A 25,806-nucleotide genomic window follows, 5' to 3' on the forward strand; every position below is an offset into this window, starting at 1 on the left:
GTGCGCGACGTCATAAAAAATCGTGAAAAAAATCATTCAGTTTGCTTCACAGGCTGACACTGAAGTGTGTGTGTTGTAACTAGTGCTTGGCACGCAAGATAAATTCAGTCTATCACTTGCTGACGCGGTGCAATGATACAATGGTGTTCGTTTATTTCAAAACTCAGATAAGAGTGAACGGAGAATAGATATAACGACCCCTCACGGTTCCCGAGATTAGGGTCGTTATAGAGAGGTGGTCGTTATAAGATTTCCGACCCATCTGCAACCCTCTCAAAATAGGCCGTTTTTGCACTAAGTCCACGTTCAGCAAGCTAAAAATAAAAATAAAATCTAACATTTAAAATTCATATAAATAAAGGGGGATAAAAACACTGTGAATTTTACGAGACAGAGACACCGTTTCAAAACCATGAAATCAAGTCTTAATGCACTGGCATGAAAAATCTTATCTCGAAAATAATTTTAAAGGCAGTCGTTCTGTAAAACAATAACCATACCGATGGTGTTACTGACAACAGAGCAATGAGCGAAGTGTGGCAGCGTCGCTTACGAGCGATGAAAAGAATGTGTGACCTTGGCAGCTATCAGCTGTCTTGGGCCCTCGGACTGGCCGCGCGGCTAGCCACACACCTCGGTGCAAAAACGACTCGCGTGCCCACTTCTCCGCACACGAAAGACTTAAAAACCACTGCTGCCCAGCACTAAGCAGCCCGCTTCTATGTCAACAACGCACATGCACACAAAGCATGTGTATATATGTAATCTCCGAATGTTCACAGATGGCTGTCTGTGGGCTATTGACTTTTGAGGCAAGCATGACTCGTTTAACCGCGATTTTCGATTATCCGACTCACTCGTCCCCTTCATTAACACGGATAATCGGGGTTCTACTGTAGTTATTAGCATACAAACTTAAGGATTAAATAATTTCTCGTTTTCTTCATGTAAAAGTTCTAAATGCTTTCAACTAAAATCACATTTTAATGTATCTCTCAGCATTCCATTGTATAAATTATCAAAGTTTTTTTTTTTCTATCTGCTAAATAATTTAGTAATATAATACACACATTAATTAATTTTTTTAGATTTTTATTTATGCCTTAAATTTACAGAGATCCTATAATTTAAAGTATGTATAAATGTATAGTAAAAAGGTGTTGTATTTTTGTAGTATGTAATGCAATACTTGTTTCACAGGTTTCCCAGCAAATAAATTATGCTAAAGGCATGTACGAGGAACGGCGAAACACACTCATTTCTAGCAGCGACACTGTTCTAGAAGACTGACTGTAGTATATTTTTAAAAACTGAACTATTAGTTGTGAAAAACTGTGTGATGATATCCATGTACATTTAGATAAGGAATTTCAGCTATGTAAGTAAGTTAAGTTTTTACTTTGTTTAGTGATAAGTTAAATTTTTTATGAACAAAGATTATAGTTGTTACAGTTTTGTCTTTTGTAAGTGAAGTGGTATTTTGAAATGTGCCTTTCGTATTGCTGAAATGTAATATCTGAATTATGTGTTGGTTGGGAGGGGCCATAATAGTGGTTTACGTGTGTTGTGGGAACATTAGGCAACCCAGATGTGACACAACATACATCAGTTAATTTTTAAGAGTTAAATTTATCGAAAGAAGCTGTTTTTCAAATTCGTTCCATGTTCTTGACAAGCAACAAGATTTTTGTTAATGCTGGGTGAAAAATCACTGGGGTACAACATTTTATTGCAGCGGCTAAACATGATACTTTCCACAAAAAAACCTCTATTATTGATGAATGTCTGTATGCCCCAGCAAGTTGGAAGATTTATTAGACGAGGTTTGTTTTTCAAAGAGGGTTTTTTTTTTTTTTGGGGGGGGGTGTTGAAAGTGTTCTGCAATTTGACATTCAGTAGCAGGAGCTACAACCAACATACAGGAAGGCCACCACTGAGTAGTGCCTTCCTTAAGGTTCTGTTTCTCATGAAGTATGTCATTTTCAGCTGTAATATGTCACACAAAATATCCTCATTGCAAACACTTGCTTGACTTTTTACCACTATTATATAATATTTATTTAAATAACTGTTGAAAAAATTAAGTGAAACATAATTTGCTAGAGAACTGTGATGGTAAATCTCCCGGGAAAGCTCTCGATGGAAAGCGACGACAAGAGAATGTAATGTCCAACACTGCGAGTGAACCAAGCCTTAAGAGGATTTGAAAAGTCGCATCCTGCATGAATGACAAAAATAAAAAACATTAATAAGATATGTACAACTTTTCAGACTTCTGTGGTGTTTGTGTTCTATGCTACATTTTTCTTTGCAGAGATTTGAATATTCATAAATAGTCAAAAAGATTTTTAAAAAAAATGGGATATAGTTATTGATAAAATAAGGTCTTGAATAAATTAATAAAAAAAAACATTTGACTGTAAAATTATTAAAATCATATAAGGAAAACCTCTTTAATAATCAAATCTTAGAAGGAAAGAAATATATTTCAGTGATTTTCTTTCGCAGGTGCATAATAGCTTAAAATTATTATATACATATTGTTTTGTTCTTATAGCCAAAAAAATTCCATATTTGTTTTTTTGGGTTCAAACCCCTTATTTTATAAAAAAAAAACTGCTTGCAATAAAAAAAATACTACTATATTTGTACATTCAGTTTTCCATATAGAATTCTGTCAAGCAGTTCAGATTCTATTATTGTTTTAATATTCTTCATTCATGCATGATGTGACCTTTCCTATCCTCTTAAGGATCAAATAAAGCTCTTCATAGTGTGGTCTTTAGCACAAGATCCTTACAGGTGCGAAATCATCTTCCTTTTCACTCCAGATGGGTACAGTATCCTTTTGTTAGTCCGTGTGTAAGTGGCTATTTGAGGGATGTAGTTTTTTAAAGGTGAGTGTTAAGATTAATTAGTATTGTATCAAAATGTATCTGAATAAAAATGGATTACATTCCTCAATAAAGCTGCAGTATTGTCTCGTATGTGGTCTGTGGAATGAGTAAATAAAAGTAATTGCTTGTGTAACAACGCTTTAAAGGACTAGTGACGAAAAATACGTCCTAGCTTAGAAAACTTCACAGAACGTTAATAAAATGTTTCTGGTGTTTCATTTCAAAACATTTTCCAAATCACTGGCTTTGATTAATGATATTGGCTCCTCCCAATTAAAATTTGTAAATATAGAAGAATAGTGTTCTGAACTAGATGTTAACATGGTCAGATACCGGGTACTAATGTTAATAAATATCAATGCAATACATATGTGATAATGTAGTGTACTTTTTTTTTTTTATGTAGTTCAGGTTTATTTCAAAATGGTTTCAAGTATTTGTGTATCTTAATGCATGATAACTGAGATGACAGTTTTTTGGCTAATAATTGCAAAGGAAAACTCAGAAAAGCTTTCACCGTAACCCCCTACCTATTTTTTTAATACTGCTTCTTGCATTAATTTCTCAGTGGCATATTCGTACCAAATGTCAGTGTGAAAGCAAGCAAAGTTAATTCATAATCAGATCTTGGGCCCAAATCATCATTAATTATTTACAATTTCCATTTGTATTTTTGAAATATTTTTTCAACTTAAATATAAGGAAGTTTAACCTTGCTGATTATGAAATGCATTGTAGTTAGCTTCTTCATCATATGCAAAAATGATATAACATTGAACACAGGCATAGCTGGAGGCTACTGAGATTGTATGCACTATTTGATGAGTACTGAAATTAGCAAAAATTCACTGTAATATCACACACTAAACAACAAAAAATACTATGTAAATGTCCTCAGATATTAAATTTTTGCTACTTAAATTCAATTAAAATGAGCAACAATAATTTGTAACCTCAAAATTGTTAACAGCTGTGACTTTTTAAAATTCTGTATAATTTTTGTTTGTGTATTTCTCCAAGCATATTACTTAACTTTAAATGATTTGTATAAATAAAATAGTCAAACTGATGGTTCAATACACAGAATTTCTTAACTTGTACTTAAAATCCCATTGCAATTCTGTGTACAGACGTACATAAGAGACATATTTTTGACTCTGAGAATGATTCAGTCATTGTGTTTGCTAATTAAGTTTAGAACTGGTGGTCTACTGTATTGTGAACAGCTTTTTCTCATCTACATTTTTATTTCATTAATGCAGTACAACTTTATACCCATAATAGGTTACATCAGGTTTTATGGAGCCAAGGTTAGTTTAATGCTACATTTTTTGCCACACAAAAAATTATATATTGTCAACAGAATGAAACTCAATTTGGCTCACAAACAGCGCATTCCAAAAAATTTAGAATATAATAATTTTATGACAGCTACAAGTTTTGTGGTGGTTGTAGAACTTTGTTCTACTAAATGTTTTCCAGATGCTCAGTGGTCCTACTTAAATACTTTCTCTGGTATTTGAACTCTACTAGTTGCCAGCTCCAACTCCAAAGGCATATAGAACTGTCCTTGCGAAGCACTTCAGACCATGAGATGTTTATACATATTTGTTAAAATTATTTTGTTGTGATGAACCTGCAGCTGAATTTTGTCCGTCGAGTAGACGCATCCTGTATTTGGAAACAATAATAATAATGTGTATTATTTTTAGTTTTATGCTGGTTTGTGATTTCATTAATTTAGAATTTTTTTTTCCTAATCATCATGAAAAGTATTTACACTTTCAGCCATTCATTTTCACGCACTACTTCGTGATGGATGTACAAGTGTGACGTACAGTAGACTCCCGATTATCCTGCGTAATGACTGGCAGGGGATCCACGGATAACCGAAAAACATGGTTAAAGCAATGTCTGAAAAGAACTGTTTATTTTAAAAATTGTTTCCCAACTATACAAACACTTAATGAAGTCAAATTTACACACACCAGTGACGTAACAGTGCCGTGGCCGGCACGTAATGTCACCGATCGTGATCTCGTATAGATTTTCTGTTCAAAAGGGATAATTTCATCTATTTTCTGGCAACTACACCCTGTCTACCAGTTGCAAACGATATGTCCTTGTTTCACAGCCGTGCAAGTAATCCAGCAGTCACGGCATGTTACAGAACTGCTTGCAGTGGCACAGACATGCACTGGGCGAGTGGAAACAAAACCCTTCAAATTCCTAGAACGAGCCAGCCACGGCTCTGTCGCGACACTAGCCACAACACTGTCGCGACACTAGCCACGGCACTGTTGCGACACTGGTGTGCTTAATCGGCCTTAAGGTTGTACGTAATAGGTACTAATGTGATAAGACTAATTTACAGAAACACTTGCAGTATGTATCTCTAAAACATAGCCCTATTTTACGTCATCGTAGTTTACGTCTAGCTGGTAGGAAATTTTTAATTTTCGTGCTGTCACCATCACTGTACTGTGACCGCCGGATTATTTCCGAACTGTATTTTCTCGTTTCACGGCCGTGGTGGAAATTTACGAGTGTCGAGTACCGCTCATTTGTGTTTATTATTGAACATTACTGTCTAAAGATTACGACAGAAAATATTCTGCTGCATTGTAACCACTGCCTTGAAACTACATAGGCCTATTATTGCTCGTGCGAGGCACCGAACAGTGGCGTCGTGCCGGCACCAGTCTGAGCACTGTTCACAAGGACACGAACACAAGCACGCACTGCTTTCAGGAGTGCGTTTATAAGTTACTCTAGCAGTTTACAAGTTCGTGATGCATACTGCTCTTAACAGCTATGAATGCACTATGTTTGGCAGAATTTTTCATCTTGAATCATAGTATAAAATCCTCTTGTCACATCAATAGATCACAAAAATAAGAAACATAATCAAAAATTGTTTTGGTGTTTTTTGTTTGTGGAAATAAAATAACCCACACACAGATAATTGGGAGTCTGCTGTATAAGCAATTTGAAGAACGATAACCTATCTCTCAGTATATCAGTGTATCTCTTGGATTATAGTGTTTGAGTGGGATAGTCCCATTTGATATTATATCTTGGCTTTGTCATTAAGCAAAAGTTACTGTATCTACCTGCAACATTGCCTCTTAAGTTTGCAACAGTTCCTACTCTTACTTCATGTTGGCTATAGTGGCGTGCAATGTACCCATTTCTTAGTATTACGTGGACTAGCCCATGTATATAAAACATTCACTTAATTGGCAATGGTTTCGGGTATATGTACTATATAAATGTTCATTTAGGGTGCAGTCAGCAAAATGCTCTAGAATGTTTAGTATGTTAAGCAACATTGCTGTTATCGCACTCACAAGCACATGTTTTTGTAACCTATCTCGAGCATTAATATGGTGATTTTGATTGGTGATGTTTGAAATTAATGTTTGTAAAATTAATCATTTGAAATTCATTTGTGTAAAGTGTCCTAGAATGTAGTTTTAACGTTCATAGTTTTAGCAGAGGAATGTCAGAACACAAGTACCTAATTAGTAAGTGATCAGCGATAACCATGTTCAATTAATACAATTACACAAATCGGGAAGTAATAATTATTTATAGGAAACAACAAAACTTTTTAGTAAACACCCTGTTATACTATAAAATTAAAAGAATTTTTTTAATATTTTTACTTTTTCCAAACATTCAAGGTGAACAAATCCAGGTCAAAGTTGTATCTAAAAAGCTAGTTTTAACAAATTTTAATTCATTCCATTAAGAATTTCTAACAGGTTCTCTCATTTTTAATCTTAAAAAATTATGCATTTTCAGTAATTTGTATCAGAAACCATCTCACTTTCTTAAAAATTCACACCAATATATTTTCTGCCATTTTGCTCTACCGGCAGCTCTCAGGGTCGGATGCGATTGTTGTGGGCTGGAGTGGTGTGTGCTCTGATGAGCATGAGCACGAGCATGAGCACTCAAGAGCATTTTGTTGTGCTTACCTGTCTGTTAATGACATTATTGCTTATTGGCTAACTGATATGTACTTGCATTAAATGTGTACTAGTTAAAGTTGTTCGATATATTAACATTAATTATATAGTATTGTGAATAATTTTTTTTCTCTAAGTAGTATTATATGAGCTAACTATTTTCAGCCAAAGATGAAAATAATATTTTTTGCACATATGTATGTCTCTAAATTATTTCAGGTCAAAGGGTTTAATTTTACATTTTTTGTTCATAATAATACATAATAGTGAAGGGAGCAATAAAAATGTTAACTTAGACTTTTAACTTGTCTGCACATTTGTTATTGTGTGTTTGTCATGTAAATATGTAGAATGGTCACCTCTGGCTGCAGAGATAAATGTGAAAGTTAAAGTATTTTAGTTGGGAGACTTCCACTTCCTTCATACTTAAGAATACTTGCTACAAGTTTCTGACTGTTGGCCATAGTTCACAGTGCAGTTGTGCAGTTTTATTTTTTGTACTTTCTTGTAGAGATTTATTTTGTTATATTTAACAGTACAGTTGATCTGTTGATGTTTAATCAGATACTAGTCTGAATTAAAATCAGTGTGCTACTTAAAATAAAACCTGTGTGTTTACTATATTCAGTTGATGATGTTTATTTACACTTTGTACCAGTTATGTTCGTATAACCATAATGTTTGCATGCTCAGTTTTGAGTTCGCAAAATCTTGTTAATTTCTAAATGCTAATTTTGTGAAAAACCATTAAGGGGGCTTATTGAGCAGTGAACAAGTTCGGCAAAACTCAAAACAGCAACAGAAACAAATTAAGAATCAACCAAGTACAGTGAAGATCTTACAGTTATGCTTCAAATACACCCTTCAAAACAAACTTTTCATAATACTAACATGGTGGTATAGTTAAGACTGTGGACCACCTACACAGCTTGGCAAGGAAAATCAAAGGGGAAACCTTTGCATGTTATTGGTATTGTATGAATCCTCCATTACACTTGAAACCATGATTGGTAAAATAATTGATCATTTATCTTTAGCATGTGTAAAGAAAGCTTAGGTTTTGCAGCGCTCTGTCATTTGACAGCACCTTCAGAAAGTTTTTGAGTGATTGTAGTTGGGTTGATATCAATGCTCTTGACTGGCAAGTTCAAAGGATTGTGCAGTCTGCATATTCTGATGTTTTTGTCTTGGTTGCTTTGGTTATTATCAGGTACTACTAGTGAATACACTCTTTAAGATTGTACAGTATCTTATTTCAATTACCTATGTAAATTGTATTGAATTCAGTGTGTTCATGATAAAAATGCAGCTTATGACTCAATGAACCTATTTTCATTATAACAGCACAGATGGATCGTGTTATTTCAAGACACTTAACAAAATTTCAAAACACACTTTTGATTATTTTTCAAACAATAGTATAATATTAGGCCTGTGTGAATATTCAAATATTGATTCGACCTCCAATATTAACACTTCAGAATAACGAATACTCATTATCGTATGAATACTTGACATAACGTACTTCGTGAGTTTGTCATATACCAACATTCACTGCTGAGATTGTGTATTATAAATACACTTTTTTTTATTATCTTTGAAAGATTTGTGCAATGGGAGTGCATGACTTGATGTAGGCTTTTGGACATACGCCATTGCTTAGCACATGTATGTCTACAGAAGAAAACAAAAAAAAAACCACACAAATGACAAAAAACACAAATTAAGCAAAAATTGCTGTTGTCAGGATTTAACGCCACACAATATTCCACAACAGGAATATGGTCAACAAACAAGGAAAAAACAAAGAAATGGACTAACAGAACGAAAAAAAAACCACAAATGATGACAGCACAAAAATTCCGAACCCAAAAAAATTCAACACAACAGTTGAAACGAGACAAAAAAACAAAAAAAAAAAAGAGAAACGAAAAACCCCCCACAAATGATGACAGCACAAAAAATATTGATCCCAAAAAATTCAGCACAACAGTCAAAACGAGACAAAAACACGACCAAACGAAAAGACGAAACAAAACACAACAGTTTTCTAACAGTTTTCAGTTTTTTTTTTTGTAGTTTTTTTTTTGTAGTTTTTTTCTGCAGACATACATGTGCTAAGCAATTGCGTATGTCCAAAAGCCTACATCAAGTCAATTTTTTTTTGTTTAATGGGACTTTATAATTAAAAACATGAACAATGAGGAACATTTTAAACATCCAACAACTAACCAATGGTTTTTTTTTCCGTTACGGTTTTGCTAAAAAAAATAACTGAAAAATTCACTTTAAACAGTTCAAAAAACGGCATATTTATCACTTCAAAGGTGAAAGCAAAATATTTTGAATTCTTTTTGTCACATACATCAAAAGTGAGAAAAAATGAACAAGCATCAACAACCATTGGCTACAACACCACAAAAGAACGGACACTCCATTGACCATGTTTTATCACATAATCGTCGCACATTTTATACTAAAATCAAGTTTTAAAAATAGGGATGTGATGTTTATGCGAGAAAAAAAAATTTGTTAGGTAAAGTTATTTATAAAAACAAAACCCATTCATGGAAAGTAGGTTTATATAAAAAGTTGAGTATACAAGAGCACGCCAAACAATCGTAACAAAACAAAAACAAAAACCTAGTGTGTGATGCAGTGCATCAAGATGGCCGACAATTGGCGGTGTATGTGCGCGTGGTCCGGAACTTTTTGCCTCGTGGAACATGAATTTACATAACATTTTTGGTCCTCCGGGCTGGATTATCGCCCCTAGTAGCCAGAGTTTTGTACTCACATAATTTTTTTTTTCCTTTCTCGTCTCGTTTTGTGTTCGCGCATATACGTGTGTGTGAAACCATCCTGCGTCGGCATCTTAAGTCATGTCTCGCCACACTGCGGGCTAAGGAGGAATGGAGAAATTGTAAGGTCGTTTCTTGTCTTATTTTTGGTGTTGAATCATGAGGGCAGGCTACAATACATTCGTTAAGTCCAGTGTTTTCGTGCTTGTCTTTGTGGTTCGCTCTCTTCTGCCGGAACCTACGTTGTTACCGTTTGTTGAATCGTGAAGTTCTTTTCTTTTTCTTTTTTTTCTTTTTTTCTCTGCCGCCAGCACGATGAGGTTTGCAATGTTTTCGGTCAGTGCTAAGCTGCACGAATCTGAGGTTAAGCACATACAGTCCCGAGTGAAAGTTATTGCAACCACACCGAATGTTACAATGGCTATGGTCCATGAAATACAAGTTTTCGCCGAACAAATTTGTGGGATTGAAAAGGCTACAATGACTTTGTACGATCGGTTCCTTCAACAAGAACTCCAGACTATGACGAAAATGTGTTTTTTTGCATTCCATAATGATTTTTCTGAACTAGTGTCGGATACCCGTTCGGTGACTCTTGCATTCCTAGCTAACCATGTTGACCTTGTGGCCCCCGCTGCTGTTGTGTCCCACATGAATGTGAAATTGCCAAAACTCAATCTGCCTATGTTCTCTGGCAAGTGGGAGGATTGGCCTACATTTTCACAGTTGTATCAGGCAACAATACACAATCAGGCATTAACCGATGTTGAAAAATTTCAATACCTTGTGGGATGCCTCACAAGTGATGCTGCTCAACTTGTAAAGAATCTACCCATTACTAGCGAAAACTATGCTATTGCATGGGAGTTGTTGACATCTCAATATCAAAATAACAGAAAGCTGGCCACCATGTACATAAATAGGGTTCTTGAATTACCCACTGTCAATTCTTCATATTTAAAATCACTGTTTAACTTTCACTGTTTTCAATGAAAATGCACGAGCATTGGATGCACTAGGCCATAGTATCACTCAGAAAAATCCTGTTCTGTTAGTTATCTTAATGAAAAAATTGGATTTATCCCTGCGTACAAAATTTGAACATGCTATTAACAAGGATAATAACTCTCTCCCTGAAGTGATAGAATTGATGGAGTTTCTGAAAAAGGAATCAATTAAAATGAACTCTGCCCTTGATGTTGGGTCGAAATATTTGCAACCTGGTACGTCACATAGACAACTGTTGCACAAAATAAGCCACCGAACATAAATTCTCAGAAGTCAGTCTTTGTTGCAAATTCATCCAGCTCAGCCAGATCATGCATACTGTGCAAACAAACCACACACACAATCTATACCTGTCCTCACTTTCTGGATGCCTCATCAAAGGAAAGACAGCAAATAGCTAGGGATAAGAGGTTATGTTTTAATTGCCTGGGCATCGCTCATAGGCTGGCAGAATGTTCATCACCGAATACGTGTGCAAAGTGTGCACAAAGGCATCACACACTGCTACATTTTCAGAGCTCTGATGGTTTAGACCAACCTCAAATGTCATCTAACAAAGAATTGACAGATACACAATTTGTAGGTATTTCGGCTGATGAATTTCGGACAACGGTCCTCCTTGCCACTGCATTGGTTAGGGTCTATGGTGCTGATGGTAAATCTCATGTTATGAGGTGCCTGTTAGATAACGCAGCAGAAGCATCGTTCATCACTGAATCAGCATCTCAACTGTTGTTACCCAGGCGAAGGGTTGTCGAACGCATTTCTGGTTTGTCCACCAGTGCTGTACACTTAAAGGGCGTGATAGATTGCAGAATGATGTCGGTAGCACAGCCACAATTTGAGATAAATCATTCATTGTTCATTGTGTCAAAGATTACTAATGACTTGCCCCGTGTTGCAATTAGCTCAAGTATTCGTACCAAGTTGGGCTCTCTCCCCCTCGCGGATACTAACTTTGACATGCCTGCACCTATTGATATCCTTCTTGGAGCTGACGTCTACGCCCGCAGTTGTATGAGTGGACGCTTAGAGCTGGGAGCTGAATTGCCAGTGGTATTGGAATCTAAGTTTGGTTGGGTACTTATTGGCGAATGCCCAGAATATCATCCCGTTGAAACCTCAGCCCAAGACTGCATCTTAATGTTTGTAGGGATGGAACCAGCTCTTGATTCCACCCTTAAGAGATTCTGGGAATGTGAAGAACCTCCTCATGCCCATGTGAAGTCACCTGATGATGATTATTGTGAAAATTATTTTGTGAACACCCATTCTCGTGAAACCTCGGGTAGGTACAAGGTTAGATTATTCATATCACCTCATTCTCAGAGTCTTGGGGACTCTCGTGTTCATGCAGAGCAAAGATTTTACGTGTTGGAAAAAAGGTTGGCATGCCACTCATCTCTTAGGGATTTGTACAGGACCTTCATGCAAGATTATGTAGACTCTGGTCATATGGAGCGTTATGAGTCGTCACACAGTACTGTTGCTGTTTCCACAAGTTCAGAATGCTATATCCCTCACCATGGGGTAATTAAAACCTCCAGCTCTACTACAAAGTTAAGAGTTGTATTTGATGGCAGTGCCAAAACGTCAAATGGTTTGGCATTAAATGACATTCTTCTGCCAGGACCTAAACTCCAAAATTAAATCACTGATGTTGTTCTTCGCTTTAGGCTTTACTGTGTTGTGTTTACTTGTGACATAAAACAAATTTATAGACAAATCTTAGTACACGAAAATGATCATCCCTATCAGCTCATCCTGTGGCGTGACCATCCGTCGGAACCCCTTTCAGTCTATCAATTGAACATCGTCACATATGGATTGTCACCATCTCCATTCCTAGCAATTTGTACGTTGCAGCAGTTAGCAGCTGATGATGGCCACTTGTATCCACTAGCTGCGGATGTTTTGAAGCACCACATTTTTGTTGATGTTATTATCACAGGAACCATGACTGTGGAAGAAACATGTTTGTTGAAGGATCAGCTCATCAGTCTCTTACATTCTGGCGATTTGAGCTCCGGAAATGGTCAAGTAACCAACCTAAGGTCTTGGCAGACCTACCTCCTAGCCAGTGTGAAAACCCTCAGGTGTTATAATTCTCCCAAGGATCTGTCATAAACGTCCTGGGCCTAAAATGGGACCCAACCAATGACACCTTTTCATATTATTTGAATAATTGTTAGTGGTCAACCCACTAAACGTTTTGTATTGTCGCAGATTGCACACATCTATGATCCATTGGGTTGGTTGTCTCCTATGGTGATATGGGCGAAAATCCTGAAACAATGGATCTGGGTTCAAGGGTTGGATTGGGACGAACTCTTACCTTCTCAAGTGTTGACCCCTTGGAACAAATTCCTAGAGAACCTCTACTTGGTGAAACAGCTTCAATTGCCCCGTTATTTATGTCCAGGGGCGGTAAGTTTCTGTCCATCTGATAATGGCCAAGTCTAAGGTCTCTCCTCTGAAACAAGTGTCGCTACCTAGACTTGAGTTGTGTGGTGCTCATCTGTTGGCAATGTTGCTGGACTACTGCCTAAAGTTTCTTTTCCATTATGTAAATACTTTTTCAGTCCTAGCCTGGTCCGATTCAAGCGTCACTTTAGCTTGGATAAAAACTCTGTAACCACCCTGTTTATTGAAGACATTTGTTGCAAATCGTGTGGCTCAAATTCAAGAATGGGTACCTCCCCAACAATGGAGACATGTCAGGTCCAAGGATAATCCGGCTGATTGTGCTAGTCGTGGCATACTCCCACATGAGCTTGTATCTCATCATCTGTGGTGGCATGGACCACAATGGCTTGCTAGCTCACCAGATGATTGGCCTCAGTCTAGTGTCCCATTGATTCCAGATGAGTTACCTGATTTAAAGTCGCCTACTGTCACATTACTAGCAGAGCAAGTTTCTTGTGAAGAATTGCAAATCCTGCAAAAATCCCCTGCATGGCCTAAACTTGTAAGGATAATGGCTTACGTGTTACATTTTGTCAAATGTGCTCGACAAAAGGCTCGCACTCACGGACCTCTGTCCTTCTGTGAACTCCAGCAGTCAACAAAGGTTATTTGCAGAAATATCCAAGGTCTATATTTTCAGTCTGATGTGCACGCTCTAAGAAAAAAGGGAATGTGTTCGACAAGGCTGCAACGACTCTCTCCATTTTTGGATGATGATGGTCTGCTCAGTGTGGGCGGTCGATTAAAGAACTCCCAAACATCCAATTTTATTGCCTCAAGACCATCCTGTGGTTGCAACTCTTGTAGATTATTACCACCTAAAGTATATTCATGCTGCACCCCAACTTCTTCACTCTATCTCCCAACACTTCTGGATTTTGTCTGCAAGGTGTTTGATTCGCTCTAGAATATTCAGATGTGTTCGGTGTTTTCGATGCAAACCTGTCAACCAATTACCACTAATGGGTGAGCTGCCATCAACTAGAGTTACTCATACTCGGCCATTTGAGCAAACAGGAGAAGATTATGCAGGGCCAATTTCAATCTGATTGAATGGACTGCGCCGTTGTCCAATTCAAAAGGCATATGTCCGCATTTTCATTTGTTTTGTGACAAAAGCTGTCCACATCGAAATCGTGACTGATTTGACTGCTGATAGCTTCATTGCAGCACTTTCACGTTTCATGTCGAGGAGAGGATTATGTACTGCTCTTTACTCAGATTGTGGTACTAATTTTGTGGGAGCATCCAGACAGCTGACTCGAATTTTCCAGCATCTTCTGAAATCCACAGCATTGCAAGAATTTGCTTTGTCACAGTCCATTGTCTTCTATTTTCTTCCACCTGCAAGTCCTCACCAAGGAGGTCTGTGGGAGGCTGCAGTAAAATCTGCCAAATACCATCTTCGTCAAGTTTTTGGTAAACAGGTCCTCACTCTTGAAGAGTTGATGACACTTTGTGCCAGAGTGGAGGCTGTTCTGAACTCCAGACCATTGACTCCTTTATCGTCAGATCCATGTGACATCGCTGCATTTACTCCCGGTCATTTTTTGATTGGAGCTCCACTTGTAGCCATACCCGAACCCAATGAGGACGACCAGACGCTGTGTCTTTCCAGAAGATGGAAGATGGTGTGCATGCTCGCTACCCAGTTCTAGAGACGCTGGTATAGAGAATATTTGCAACAGATGCAGCCTCGAGGGAAGTGGACCACTCAGACACCTGGACTCACTGTGGGTGACCTTGTCCTTATTGGCGAGGAACGTGTGCTTCCTCAAGGATGGTGCTTGGCCAGAGTGACTAAGGTGCATCCAGGCAAAGACGGAGTCGTTAGAGATGCCACTGTTCGCACACAGATGGGAGAACTTACTCGCCCTGTGCATAAGCTATACAGACTTCCAACTCAATAAATCCATGCTGGGGAACTTATTAGTGTTGTCTGTAGCTGGTTTGGCTTCAGATTAGAATAGGTGTGTGTGTCAGACACATTGTGAACTAGACAAATGTTTTAATATGTTGTGGAGTGTGTGCCCGTTTGTTTATAAATCTGTTCGGAGACCTCGTGTATGTCTCGGTGGGCGGTATGTTTGATATTGTATGTTAAGAAATTTCGTTTTCTAACTTCTGTGGTGTGGCCACCCTGGTCCAGACGTAACAAAACTAAAACCTAGTGTGTGATGCAGTGCATCAAGACGGCCGACAATTGGCGGTGTATGCGCGCGTGGTCCTCCGGAACTTTTTGCCTCGTGGAACATGAATTTGTATAGCTACCAACAGCAGATGAATATATTTTTTTTTAAATTAGGCACTAGTAAAAAAATGGCGGTCTTTTCTAATGTGGCGCGCCGCTGCATAACTTCTAATATAATGGCGCGCCCTGTAGTATTTTTGAATGAGGCGCTATTATAAAATATGGCGGCCTACAGCAGCCGATTAAATTTTTTCCGAGTTGGTGGCACTGTAAAAAAATGGCTGTCCCTAGCAGCCGACCTTATTTAAATTTGGCGCCGGTAATAAATATGGTGGCAACAGCAGATGAGGTTTTTTTTTTTTTAAATTAGGCGCCAATGACTGTAAAAAAGATGTCAGTCTTTAGAATTTTAATCATAACTAGTACTATAACTTGGTGCGCCTCATGTTTGAACTTACTGCCGCCCAAATGACTGTTCCTTATTTAATTCTTCCTCTCTCAACATATGTTCTGGTCTAGTTGTTGACAACCTCAGAAGCGTAGTAGGAAGCACACTGGCATACAGTGCGAAGAGTGCTGGGTTCGAGTCCTGGGTAATGCATGGGTGTAAATTTGTAAACGTTTAAATTTGTCATGATTTTCAAAGACAATAAAACTGTCACACTGAAATGTCTAACTATAATAAATAATAAGTAATAAAAGGGGGATGGTTGGCTCATTGATGATGTAAATCACCAGCCAGCCAAACATTAAAAAAAAAAAGTGGCTAGTATTGCTGCCTACCTTCTGAGTCCCCGGGTTTGGGGTGCAGTAGCCCCGATGAAAGATTTTTATTCTTAAACACCAGTGTTCCACACGAGTACACGTCGTTTAGCCTAAAGTCATTTAGCCTAAAATGTTCTTTAGGCAAAATGACTTTAGGTAAAACGACTTTAGGCGAAATGACTTTAGGCAAAATGACTTTTAGGCAAAACGACTTTAGGCAAAACGACTTTAGGCAAACTGACTTTAGGCCAAATGACTTTAGGCAAAACGACTTTAGGCAAAACGACTTTTAGGCAAAATGACTTTAGGCAAAATGACTGTAGGGCAAGCTAAACAGATGCCTAGAATTTTAGGCAAAACGACTTTAGGCAGAACGAATTTAGGCAAAATGACTGTAAGGTTTGATCACTGCCTGAGAATGTGGAGTGGTGCTATGCGAGTTTAGGCAAAACGACTTTAGGCAAAACGACATTCGGATACATAAATTTAATCTCTAAAATATTCAGAATAATACTTCGTTCACATTTGGCGCATAGATGGCGTGACTAGTAGTATATCTCGTAACAACATGTTTAGCACAAGTAAAGGATCATTTAGTTCAGTTTAACCATAACAGGTGGCGCTACAAGTCATATTTAAAACAATGAGTATGCTGGTTTAATTTCCGGTCACAAGGCTGCGTATAAGTACAAAGGAAAGCAATTTTATGAATATGCGTAAAATGTAAATTGATTATATTATAATGTTTATAAGTAATAATTTTTTATAATACTAGTTCAGTTTAATATATTAGATTCGCAGAACTAATTTTAATTTATGACATGTGAGCTTTGTTTGAAGGTATACATTTAATTTTAATTTTCATATATATATATATATATATATATATATATATATATATATATATATACATTATTTTGCTGTAGAACATGATGCATATTTATTTAATAGAATGTGCTAGTAAAAACTGTTATCGCAACAGAGACTCTGCAATCCATGGAAATTGCAGACAGCATCGTACAAAATAGCACGACACTATAACCAAACAAACACCATTTTATTAATAATAAAATTCTATAGTATAATGTTTCCCTGGACATGAATACTTAAGTGAGTAGAAATTAACGGAAGTTAATTTTAAACCCTGTTATAAACATAAATTCATTATTTTTAATAATTTAATACTTCTTGCACTAAAACGTTTATGTGAAAATCTGTATACACGCACTGAAACCTCGGACTACATTGTTCTTGTTTTAGAAAATTTCACTGTTATAAACCCGAACGGCAAGAAATTTGTGGTTAATGTGTTTTCCTAACTTAGTTAAATAAATTTTGCACTTGAAGAAAAAAAAGAATATTATAATATATATATATATATTATAATATTCTTTTTTTTCTTAAAGTGCAAAATTTATTTAACTAATAAATAAATATATATATATATATATATAGTAGGCCGGCTGGCCTCATTAGTTTACTTTGCGATGCCACATGGGATTTATCGTAATGTAAAATAAAGTATCTTACAATCTAAAAGCTGATCGTTTTACTAATTACATTTATTCTGTTAGGATTAATAAATCTAATGTGAAATGAAACATAATAGGCTTGTTACTACGATCATACTGCATGCCATAATTTAAATGTTACGAGACTGAGATAAGTGAATTATATGTGTGCTCTGTTAAGGTATATAGTATGTTTGTGGTGTAGTCAACTTATTTATGTATCCCGTGATATTTTTCTGAAACAGTTTGAGTTTACTTTATATTTCAATTCTATACGCACATACCAGCAGTGTCTCTCTATCCAATGGTTGCTGTCGCTCACGAAAATTTAATTTTTTCTCTAGCCCAATCAAAAATCGGTAACATTTGCACCGAACTTTCGTGATTCGCTTTTAAACTTTTTACACGGTCAAAATCGTAATTCCATCAATCATGAATAAGAATTTTTTCCCCCCCGAAATATAACAGCCTTTGTTAATTTCATTTTACTATAGTGCTTAGAAATACATATTCTGAAAATAATAATTTTTTAAATGATATTATACACTGGATTATCTATGGTATGTGTTTTGTTTTTTGGTAAATTTTTATATTTATAATTATACATGCCTAGTTGAAAATTTCATTAATTTATATTCATACGTAGCCTACTAGAAACTTTTCTGGTAGGCTGAATACGCATTGAAAAATACATGTTTTATAAGTTCATTAAACGATAGGATTCTTCATGGTTCTATCTTGACTTATATAAAATACTACCGATGATTAAAATTGCTTGTATATTGAATGTATATTACATATTTTACAATTGATATACCTGAGGCCAGTCATATAGCTCATTTATGTGAATATGAGTAATTAACTAATAATAACAGCCTATAACTAGGTACGCGAAATATCACATACTAGCTGCAATACCCGGCGTTGCCCGGGCTGAACACAGGGTGAAGGGGACCTTTTTCTAAATCAGATGTAGTTAGAAATTGTCTTCTTAATTTGAATGTCAAGTTTGAAAATTAATGTATATCACTTTCAGATCCCGACAGACGTTGTTCTGCCAGTTTATAGTTATTTACCTGGTCTGTATGTAATTTAGACTTTATAAAGCAATATAGAAAAAAGATGAAAAATAAGAGATTACTAATATTGAAAAGATTCCATTATCTAGCTAATGCTCGACCTGCATTGCAATGCCTCATTCAGTTTTGTTTCGTTATATGTTTGAAGTAGTTCCACATATACAAATCATCTAGCCATCTCTCTATATATATTTATCTCTATCTACATCTATATACATCTATGTATCTCGCTATCTCTATTTATCTCTTTATATCTACATATAAACTTCCCACTATCTCTATATCTTCTATATATACGTCTCTATATAGCTCTATACATCTATAGGTATATCTCTTTATCTAACCCATTTCATTCTCTATACCTCGCTCTATCTCAACTTATCTCTCCGTCTCTATCTCACTCTATAAATATATATCACTATCTCTGTCTCTCTTTTATATTTAAATAAATTGTGTCATGCGTGCGCACTTTTACAACACAAACAGACGAAGTGCCGCTATATAAAATGAAATAAACACATTTTTTGACACGATTCGTGCTCCAACTATTGAAAAATAGTTATACTGTCTCAGTAACCTTCATGGGCATGCGCATAACAAATCACCAAATTTCATCGCAATCGGTTGAATGGTATAGGAACGCATACGGCACAAACAAACGAAAATTAAAGACATGACAAACGCATCAAACGATGGTGCGTTTAAAATTCAAGGCAACTCTATCTATTTTCGAAGTTAAGAACAAAACTGTTATTAGCGCCTTTATTTTACTAGCAGCTGCGAGCTCCACTAAGCGGACTGGTCTCACCAAGGAGAAAAATATTAATTTGCCAAACCTTACTATGTGTATGATCGTGTGTCAGACATAGAGAAATTACACTCAATCACTACTTGCATGTCTATGACCTATGATATTTTCTGTTATATTTCTGTTATAAAATCAAATTATCACTTTTTCACTCCCTTAGGGATGGAATTTCATATTAATATGGGGTCTATGTGTTAATCCAGGTTATAAGCTAGCTGTAGGCCAAATTTCATTCAAATCCATTCAGTAGTTTTTACGTGAAAGAGTAACAAACATCCATTCATCCATACTTACAAACTTTCGCGTTTATAATATTAGTAGGATTAATTTTAGGGCAATCAATACTCTCAACGCATGTACAACCATGTTGAGTTTGCTAATGTAGTGGCGGATCTCAGTTCTTTCGCACGCTGTGTAGACATATGAACAAATGCCAAATACCGCAACAGAAAATAGGATAAAATCGCATTTTGATTGATTGTGTAAAAACGGAAATGCAGTTGAGCAACAACAGCTTAAAACTTGCAGAGTATTCAGTGAACATAGTGAGGTAAAGTCTAGCCGACATGTAATTGAACTTGCAAAATTTTCCAGTCTCTACCCATTACATAACTGGTGTATCTGTAAGCACAAATTTTCTATGTCTATATAATGCTAAAGTGAATAGCATGAATGTCATCACCATAGTACAGAGAGGAATGGACGAGGTAGGAAATGGGATTACGGTTCTTGGTAATTGAGATTGCCGAAGAGCAACTGTGGTTATAGTGGAGGCAGACGAGCAAAATTCCACATACGTTATCAAGAACAAAATTTGGTGCTAGATTTAAGCTCATTTAATTTATTTACACTTTTTATGATTTTACTGATTTTTTTTATCTACCCAGGCACTTAGGACAGCCGCTGGCCTAAAAGAAGTGTCGAAAAAGCGGTGGAAAAAAAGGAGGGAGCAGAAGTACACGGGCATATGTTATGCTACCTCTACACTTGACCGGCTAACTCGAATTTCAACACGAATGCGAACAAAGACGAATTTTTTCAGATGCCAATGAACCATCCATCCACACTTGGCCTGCAAACGCGATTCCCAATGCCGAAGCGAACTAGATGAATCAGACACGAATGAACTGAAAGTGTCTGCTATAAAGAGTATTGATGTACTTATGGTACACTGCAGGCAGCTATAGTTTACTGTGTGTTGTTTACCAAGAAAATATAAACACCAAGATAACTTCGCTGCATGTTCTTGGGTTACTACTTGCAGGCCAAGTGTAGCTGCACACATTACGGGCGTTGGCCCAACTTCCATTGACTTGTTTCAAAAAAAAAAAACGACACCGAGGCGAGCGCCCACGAACTAACACGAACACAAGCCATCACATGCCAACCACCCCTCCACACTTGGCGCTCGCGAACGTTCGCGAACGTTCGGACTAAGTGTAGAGGGGGCATTATTCTTATGAGACAACGGAAAAAACTTGAACCCTTGAATCCTATAAAAATTAAACGGAAGAAATTAATTTTTCGCAAATGGTCTGGGCGAATAATTTATTACTATAAACCAAAAGAATATCACGGAAAATAGCCGCTACTCTGAAATTTCAGTCAGATAAATGCAGTATTGGAATTTTCGCCTATTTTTAATAAGGCCCAGCTACAATTGCCATGTCTCTTGGTCTCTTTGTCTCATCCTCTCACGAAAATATGCTGCCACAACAGTTATGTCCCGAGTTGTCCAATTGTAAACATTTCAAATACCAACACAAGGGTGCAGTAGTTTTGAGCGACATTTTAATATTTCCTTCTTCATTTGTCTGATGTGTTGTGGCCATTTGCAAAAGTTGGAGGCCACAAATCCCTTTAAAAAATTATAATACTAGTAGATATTTTAGAGGCCACAAAATCGCTTTAAAAATATAGATGATGTGAATATTGCCAAGCTTATTCTGTTTGAAAGGTAGCTCGGTACACTGACATTTCAATGGCAAAGTAATTACGTGACCTATTTCCAATTTCGGTACATAATGGTCAAATCACACAATTCACTTTGTTTTTATTGTTTGTATACTACTATTTTTCCCGCGTGGTTTGTGATCCTCTGTAGACATTTTACGTTTTTTTTTAAATAATTTATGATTGTTTAAATTTTTTGCATGTTTTCAAACTTATTTTTCTTGCATGGGAAAACTCAATAAGGGACAAAATTATAAAAGATCGCCAACTGCTTGATCACGAAGGGACAAGAAATATGACGTCACAGGGTTTCGTGGACCAATAGGTGAGTTGTGTCCAACGGACATGGCATTGGACAAGTCAATTGTAGCAGGGCCTTTACGGTACCCAGACACATTAACCCGCACTGTGACATCGAGTCATTCTGAAAACCACGAGTCTGTTTAAATAAATATATTTTGTTTTTAAAACACGAACCACTAGGACAAACCACGAGGACGAAATTCAGGTGACGATTCCTATTTAAAAAGTATGTAAACATAAAATTCACAACTATTAGCCCACGTAAATGCCAAATATATTCAAACAAATCTTGAAAATGTAATTTAAGCACAAGTTTATTGCTAGTAACGTCGACATTGTAAGATATATCTCAAAGTTTCCGGATAATGCATCATGGAACGAGGAAATGCAAAACACGAAAACTTCGGGCGCGTTAGAAATCAACTTTAATAAAACCGAGGGGATTAGTAATCTACCGCTTACGGTTAACCAAAAGCTCGACTTTTTTTATACATGGCACAATTTGCAATAACCTAATACAATATGTGAGCAAAGCGAACAATTTCTTGAAAACTGTGGCGTGTGAGTTAACATCCAGATAAGTGTCCTATTTGGCTATTTTAATTTGGCACCAAGTCACGAAACTCTAAATTAGTGACCTTTACAAATCGGATAGCTGTCCTTTCCTGGCGTCTGATTTTTATTGTACTGATGTAAATATCCGTATAGGGAACTTATTCTGGTTAGGCATATTTCAGAATTTTTAAAGGCGTTAGTTTCCCCATTACTGAAATCCGGATAGGTAGCTATTTCGAATGACTAACCTGTGTTGTCCAATGGGAAAAATCCGGATACCTGTCCAAAGTAAGTGTTTCGCATCAAAATATGGTTATTAGAAACATTTTCAGTAATACGTATTTGTTTATTCAGCGTTTCGGTTGCAGCATATATAATATTGCAGGAACCATTACACAAATTTTAACCTATTTAATTTCTTGGGAGCTATACGCCATACTCGCAGCAAATTTAGTTTTTAAATAAATATAATACAGAAAAGATAACTTTATGAGAAACAAGAAGATAATGCATTCTCTCTCTTTTTTTCTTTCAGTATTGAACTATTTTAAATGATGTCGCTAATATCAAATCTCCTGAAATGTTTGACACTTTTTAACAACCAGTCCACTGTTCTATAACGAAATTGTTATTTACGTAAATTTATTAATTCACTAGATTCTAAGATACTTAAACATATAATATAAAACTTTTACTTCATAACATGAGAACTCCACAGCCTACTTGTGACAAATTTGGTAGTCAAGTAATGCAACAAAATACAACACTATAAGATTTCAGAATATGAGGCAATTATATTAAACTTTTCGGCCAACTATAATGTTTCGTTTATTTATCTACGTTAAACCACCTTTAATTGTGACACCGATGTATTATTTTCGTCTTATTTTGTAATCATTCGTCTCAAAAATTAAGACTATGCCATAATCTATAAATAGAGACCCGGAAATTTCGTGGATTCGTCTGGACTCAGGGTATAATTCAAAGTCATAGGTGTGCGCAACCCGCGTTTGCTATCCAATTGGTTGATTTCTTAGCGAGGACAATTTTGTCCTTGTCAATTGGCCCTGCCTGACTCGCTTACTTCACTCCTGGCTGGGCATAGTTGGCTCACGGTCGTAGAGGGGCGTGCCCAAATAACTGCGGTCCAATCGTGAACAAAGTGCGAGAGTGTGAAGGTTTACATGATAACTTGCGACTAAACGAATGCACGAAATTTCCGTATCTCTATCTATAAATATAAGCGAAATACCACTGACCCATCACGAGATCTCCAAAACTATACGTCTGATTGACTTGAAATTTTGTATGCATATTCCTTTCTGGATCAGGATCGTAACTTCCGTTTATGTAGGCATATGTGCTCTGCTACCCATGCGAAGCCGGGGCGGTTTTCTAGTTTTTAACATTACATAATCGATTCGCGTCAAATCAGTCATGCAATTAGTTATATGGTATTCGACATTTACGTTTTGATTTAAGAAAGACACTTTTATTTTCAAAATAACAAACCTTCAAGCATATTTATACCAAACTGATGGGTACTCAGCCATCGTATATTTAAGTATTATTATTTTCGTTTTACTATAGCTTTGTGGTGCCCATGGTTTGCTAGCAGGGTTTATTGTTCAACTCCTAGTGCCAGTACAAGGGGACCTTGGAATAATTAATAATAATTACTTTTTAATTGTAAAACTATTTTATGGTAGTTAATAATTAAATAACATAAAATGTTTTATAAGGTTTCGAAAAATGTAATCATAAAAGGTAGTTGTACCGTAGTCAACAACAACGCCGAATGCTTTATTGGCCACAACGCCAAATCACGACGTGATATCAACGTCGAGTCACGAAGTGACCTCAACACCGAATCATAAAGTGACCTCAACATCGAATAATGAAGTTACCCCAACGCCGAATCATGAATTTATTGCCCTCAACGGCCAATCCTTAACTGACAACAACGCTGAAGTCTATAATAACTACAACGCCAAATGCTTATCCCGAATATTGAGTGGGCCACAACGTCAAATTTTAATTGAGCTACTTACCTCCCAAGCTTTTAAACTCTGTTCTGAAACCAAAGTAGGCCTATGCATTTCATTGTGAACAAGTAATTCTGAAGATGTCACAACTTCAATATTTTCTACAAGATAAAATATCTTTCAGCCTAGCAAAAAAACAGGTGTCTGAATCTTTAGATCAAATTTTTCTGTTATCTAATTTATTTAAAAATAATTTGTAACATGTTATAATTTGAAAGCGGCATATGCTTGCTTTAAACAAATAAATTATAATATGAATTAAAATGTAAGCTGTATTTGAATATGCGTGTTTACACCAGAACACTGTTATTTCCTATAAATATTAAATTTTCACTTGTTAGTATTTAAACTAAGTAGAGCATGTAATAAAATAGTGATGCGGACAACGAGGATGGTATTACTTTGGACATGTTGTAGATAATATTGAAAATACCAAAACAATATTCTTACGTTAATATTAGTGTCTTAAATTTTTTAAGAAGGGTGCTTGGTGGAAATACATATGTGCAACATGAAGTACTTAAGGAATTGGTAAGTCTACTTGTAAATAACTTAAGAATAATTTCTTCGTTATTTAATGTTAATTTTAAGCGTTGCCATGCAGAATTAAAGATAAGTGCTCGGTAATATCTAAAAGTGTGCATCTCCTATATGACAGTTCCGCATTTTTCAAAGGTCCATATATAGTAAAAATATAATGTTATGTATTTTGGCGAGGTCCTTATAAGAGGTGATGGATTGAAAATATCATAACTTGTTTGACACTGTTGTGACTCAGAGTTCTAATACTTACATTTTCTTACTACTTAAATAAAACCAAAATATAAAGAGATGTAACAGCGATAATATATAAACAGGAAAATAATAATCACAACATATTTTTTCACTGTTCAAGTTATAATATGTAGTGTTTTATACAATATAAGTAAATATATTAGGACTCAGAGTCACAAATGTGTCGAAGATTAAATAAACTAAAACCACGTAGTTTACATTATAACTTAGCCTCAAAAGTTCAAAATAAATTTAGAGTGAAATCTGAATGGCGTCGCAGTAACATACGGTCGCTGGCGTATGGCTCTTTTGAAAGAATTTCAGTTGTTCTTTATCATATTTAAATAACTATATATGTACTTGTATAAACAGACGGTAAAATTTTTGTCTTTCGTTTAGTTTTACCTACTCACTAAACACATTGATTTCTCAAAATTGGAACTAGTGCCATAGTACTCGAAACACCTCCACCTTTATATTATTATATTAATAGCTGACCGACCCAACTTCGCACGGCTATACTAAAGGGAAAAGACCAAGACTCCCATTTACAGTAATAATAAATGTAATATAATGGCAATTTATTTATTACAATGTTTTTTAATGTATTGGAAAGAAAACGAATAGCACAGGTTTACAGGTATTATAGCAATTAACAGAATTAAAAATCTATGTG

At 36.1% G+C, this 25,806-nt stretch overlaps 1 protein-coding gene across 1 annotated transcript in view; it reads left to right on the forward strand.

Moving 5' to 3' along the window:
• Positions 1-7,494, forward strand: part of LOC134536562 (intermembrane lipid transfer protein Vps13D) — a 416,290-nt gene extending 408,796 nt beyond the window's left edge. Inside the window, exon 66 of the mRNA XM_063376313.1 lies at positions 1,201-7,494. Coding sequence (XP_063232383.1) covers positions 1,201-1,290 — 90 coding nt within the window. The 3' untranslated portion in view covers positions 1,291-7,494. The remainder of the gene's footprint in view (positions 1-1,200) is intronic.
• The last annotated feature ends 18,312 nt before the right edge of the window (positions 7,495-25,806 follow it).

This window comes from Bacillus rossius, chromosome 11, assembly GCF_032445375.1.
Source record: "Bacillus rossius redtenbacheri isolate Brsri chromosome 11, Brsri_v3, whole genome shotgun sequence".
Lineage (NCBI taxonomy): Eukaryota > Metazoa > Arthropoda > Insecta > Phasmatodea > Bacillidae > Bacillus > Bacillus rossius.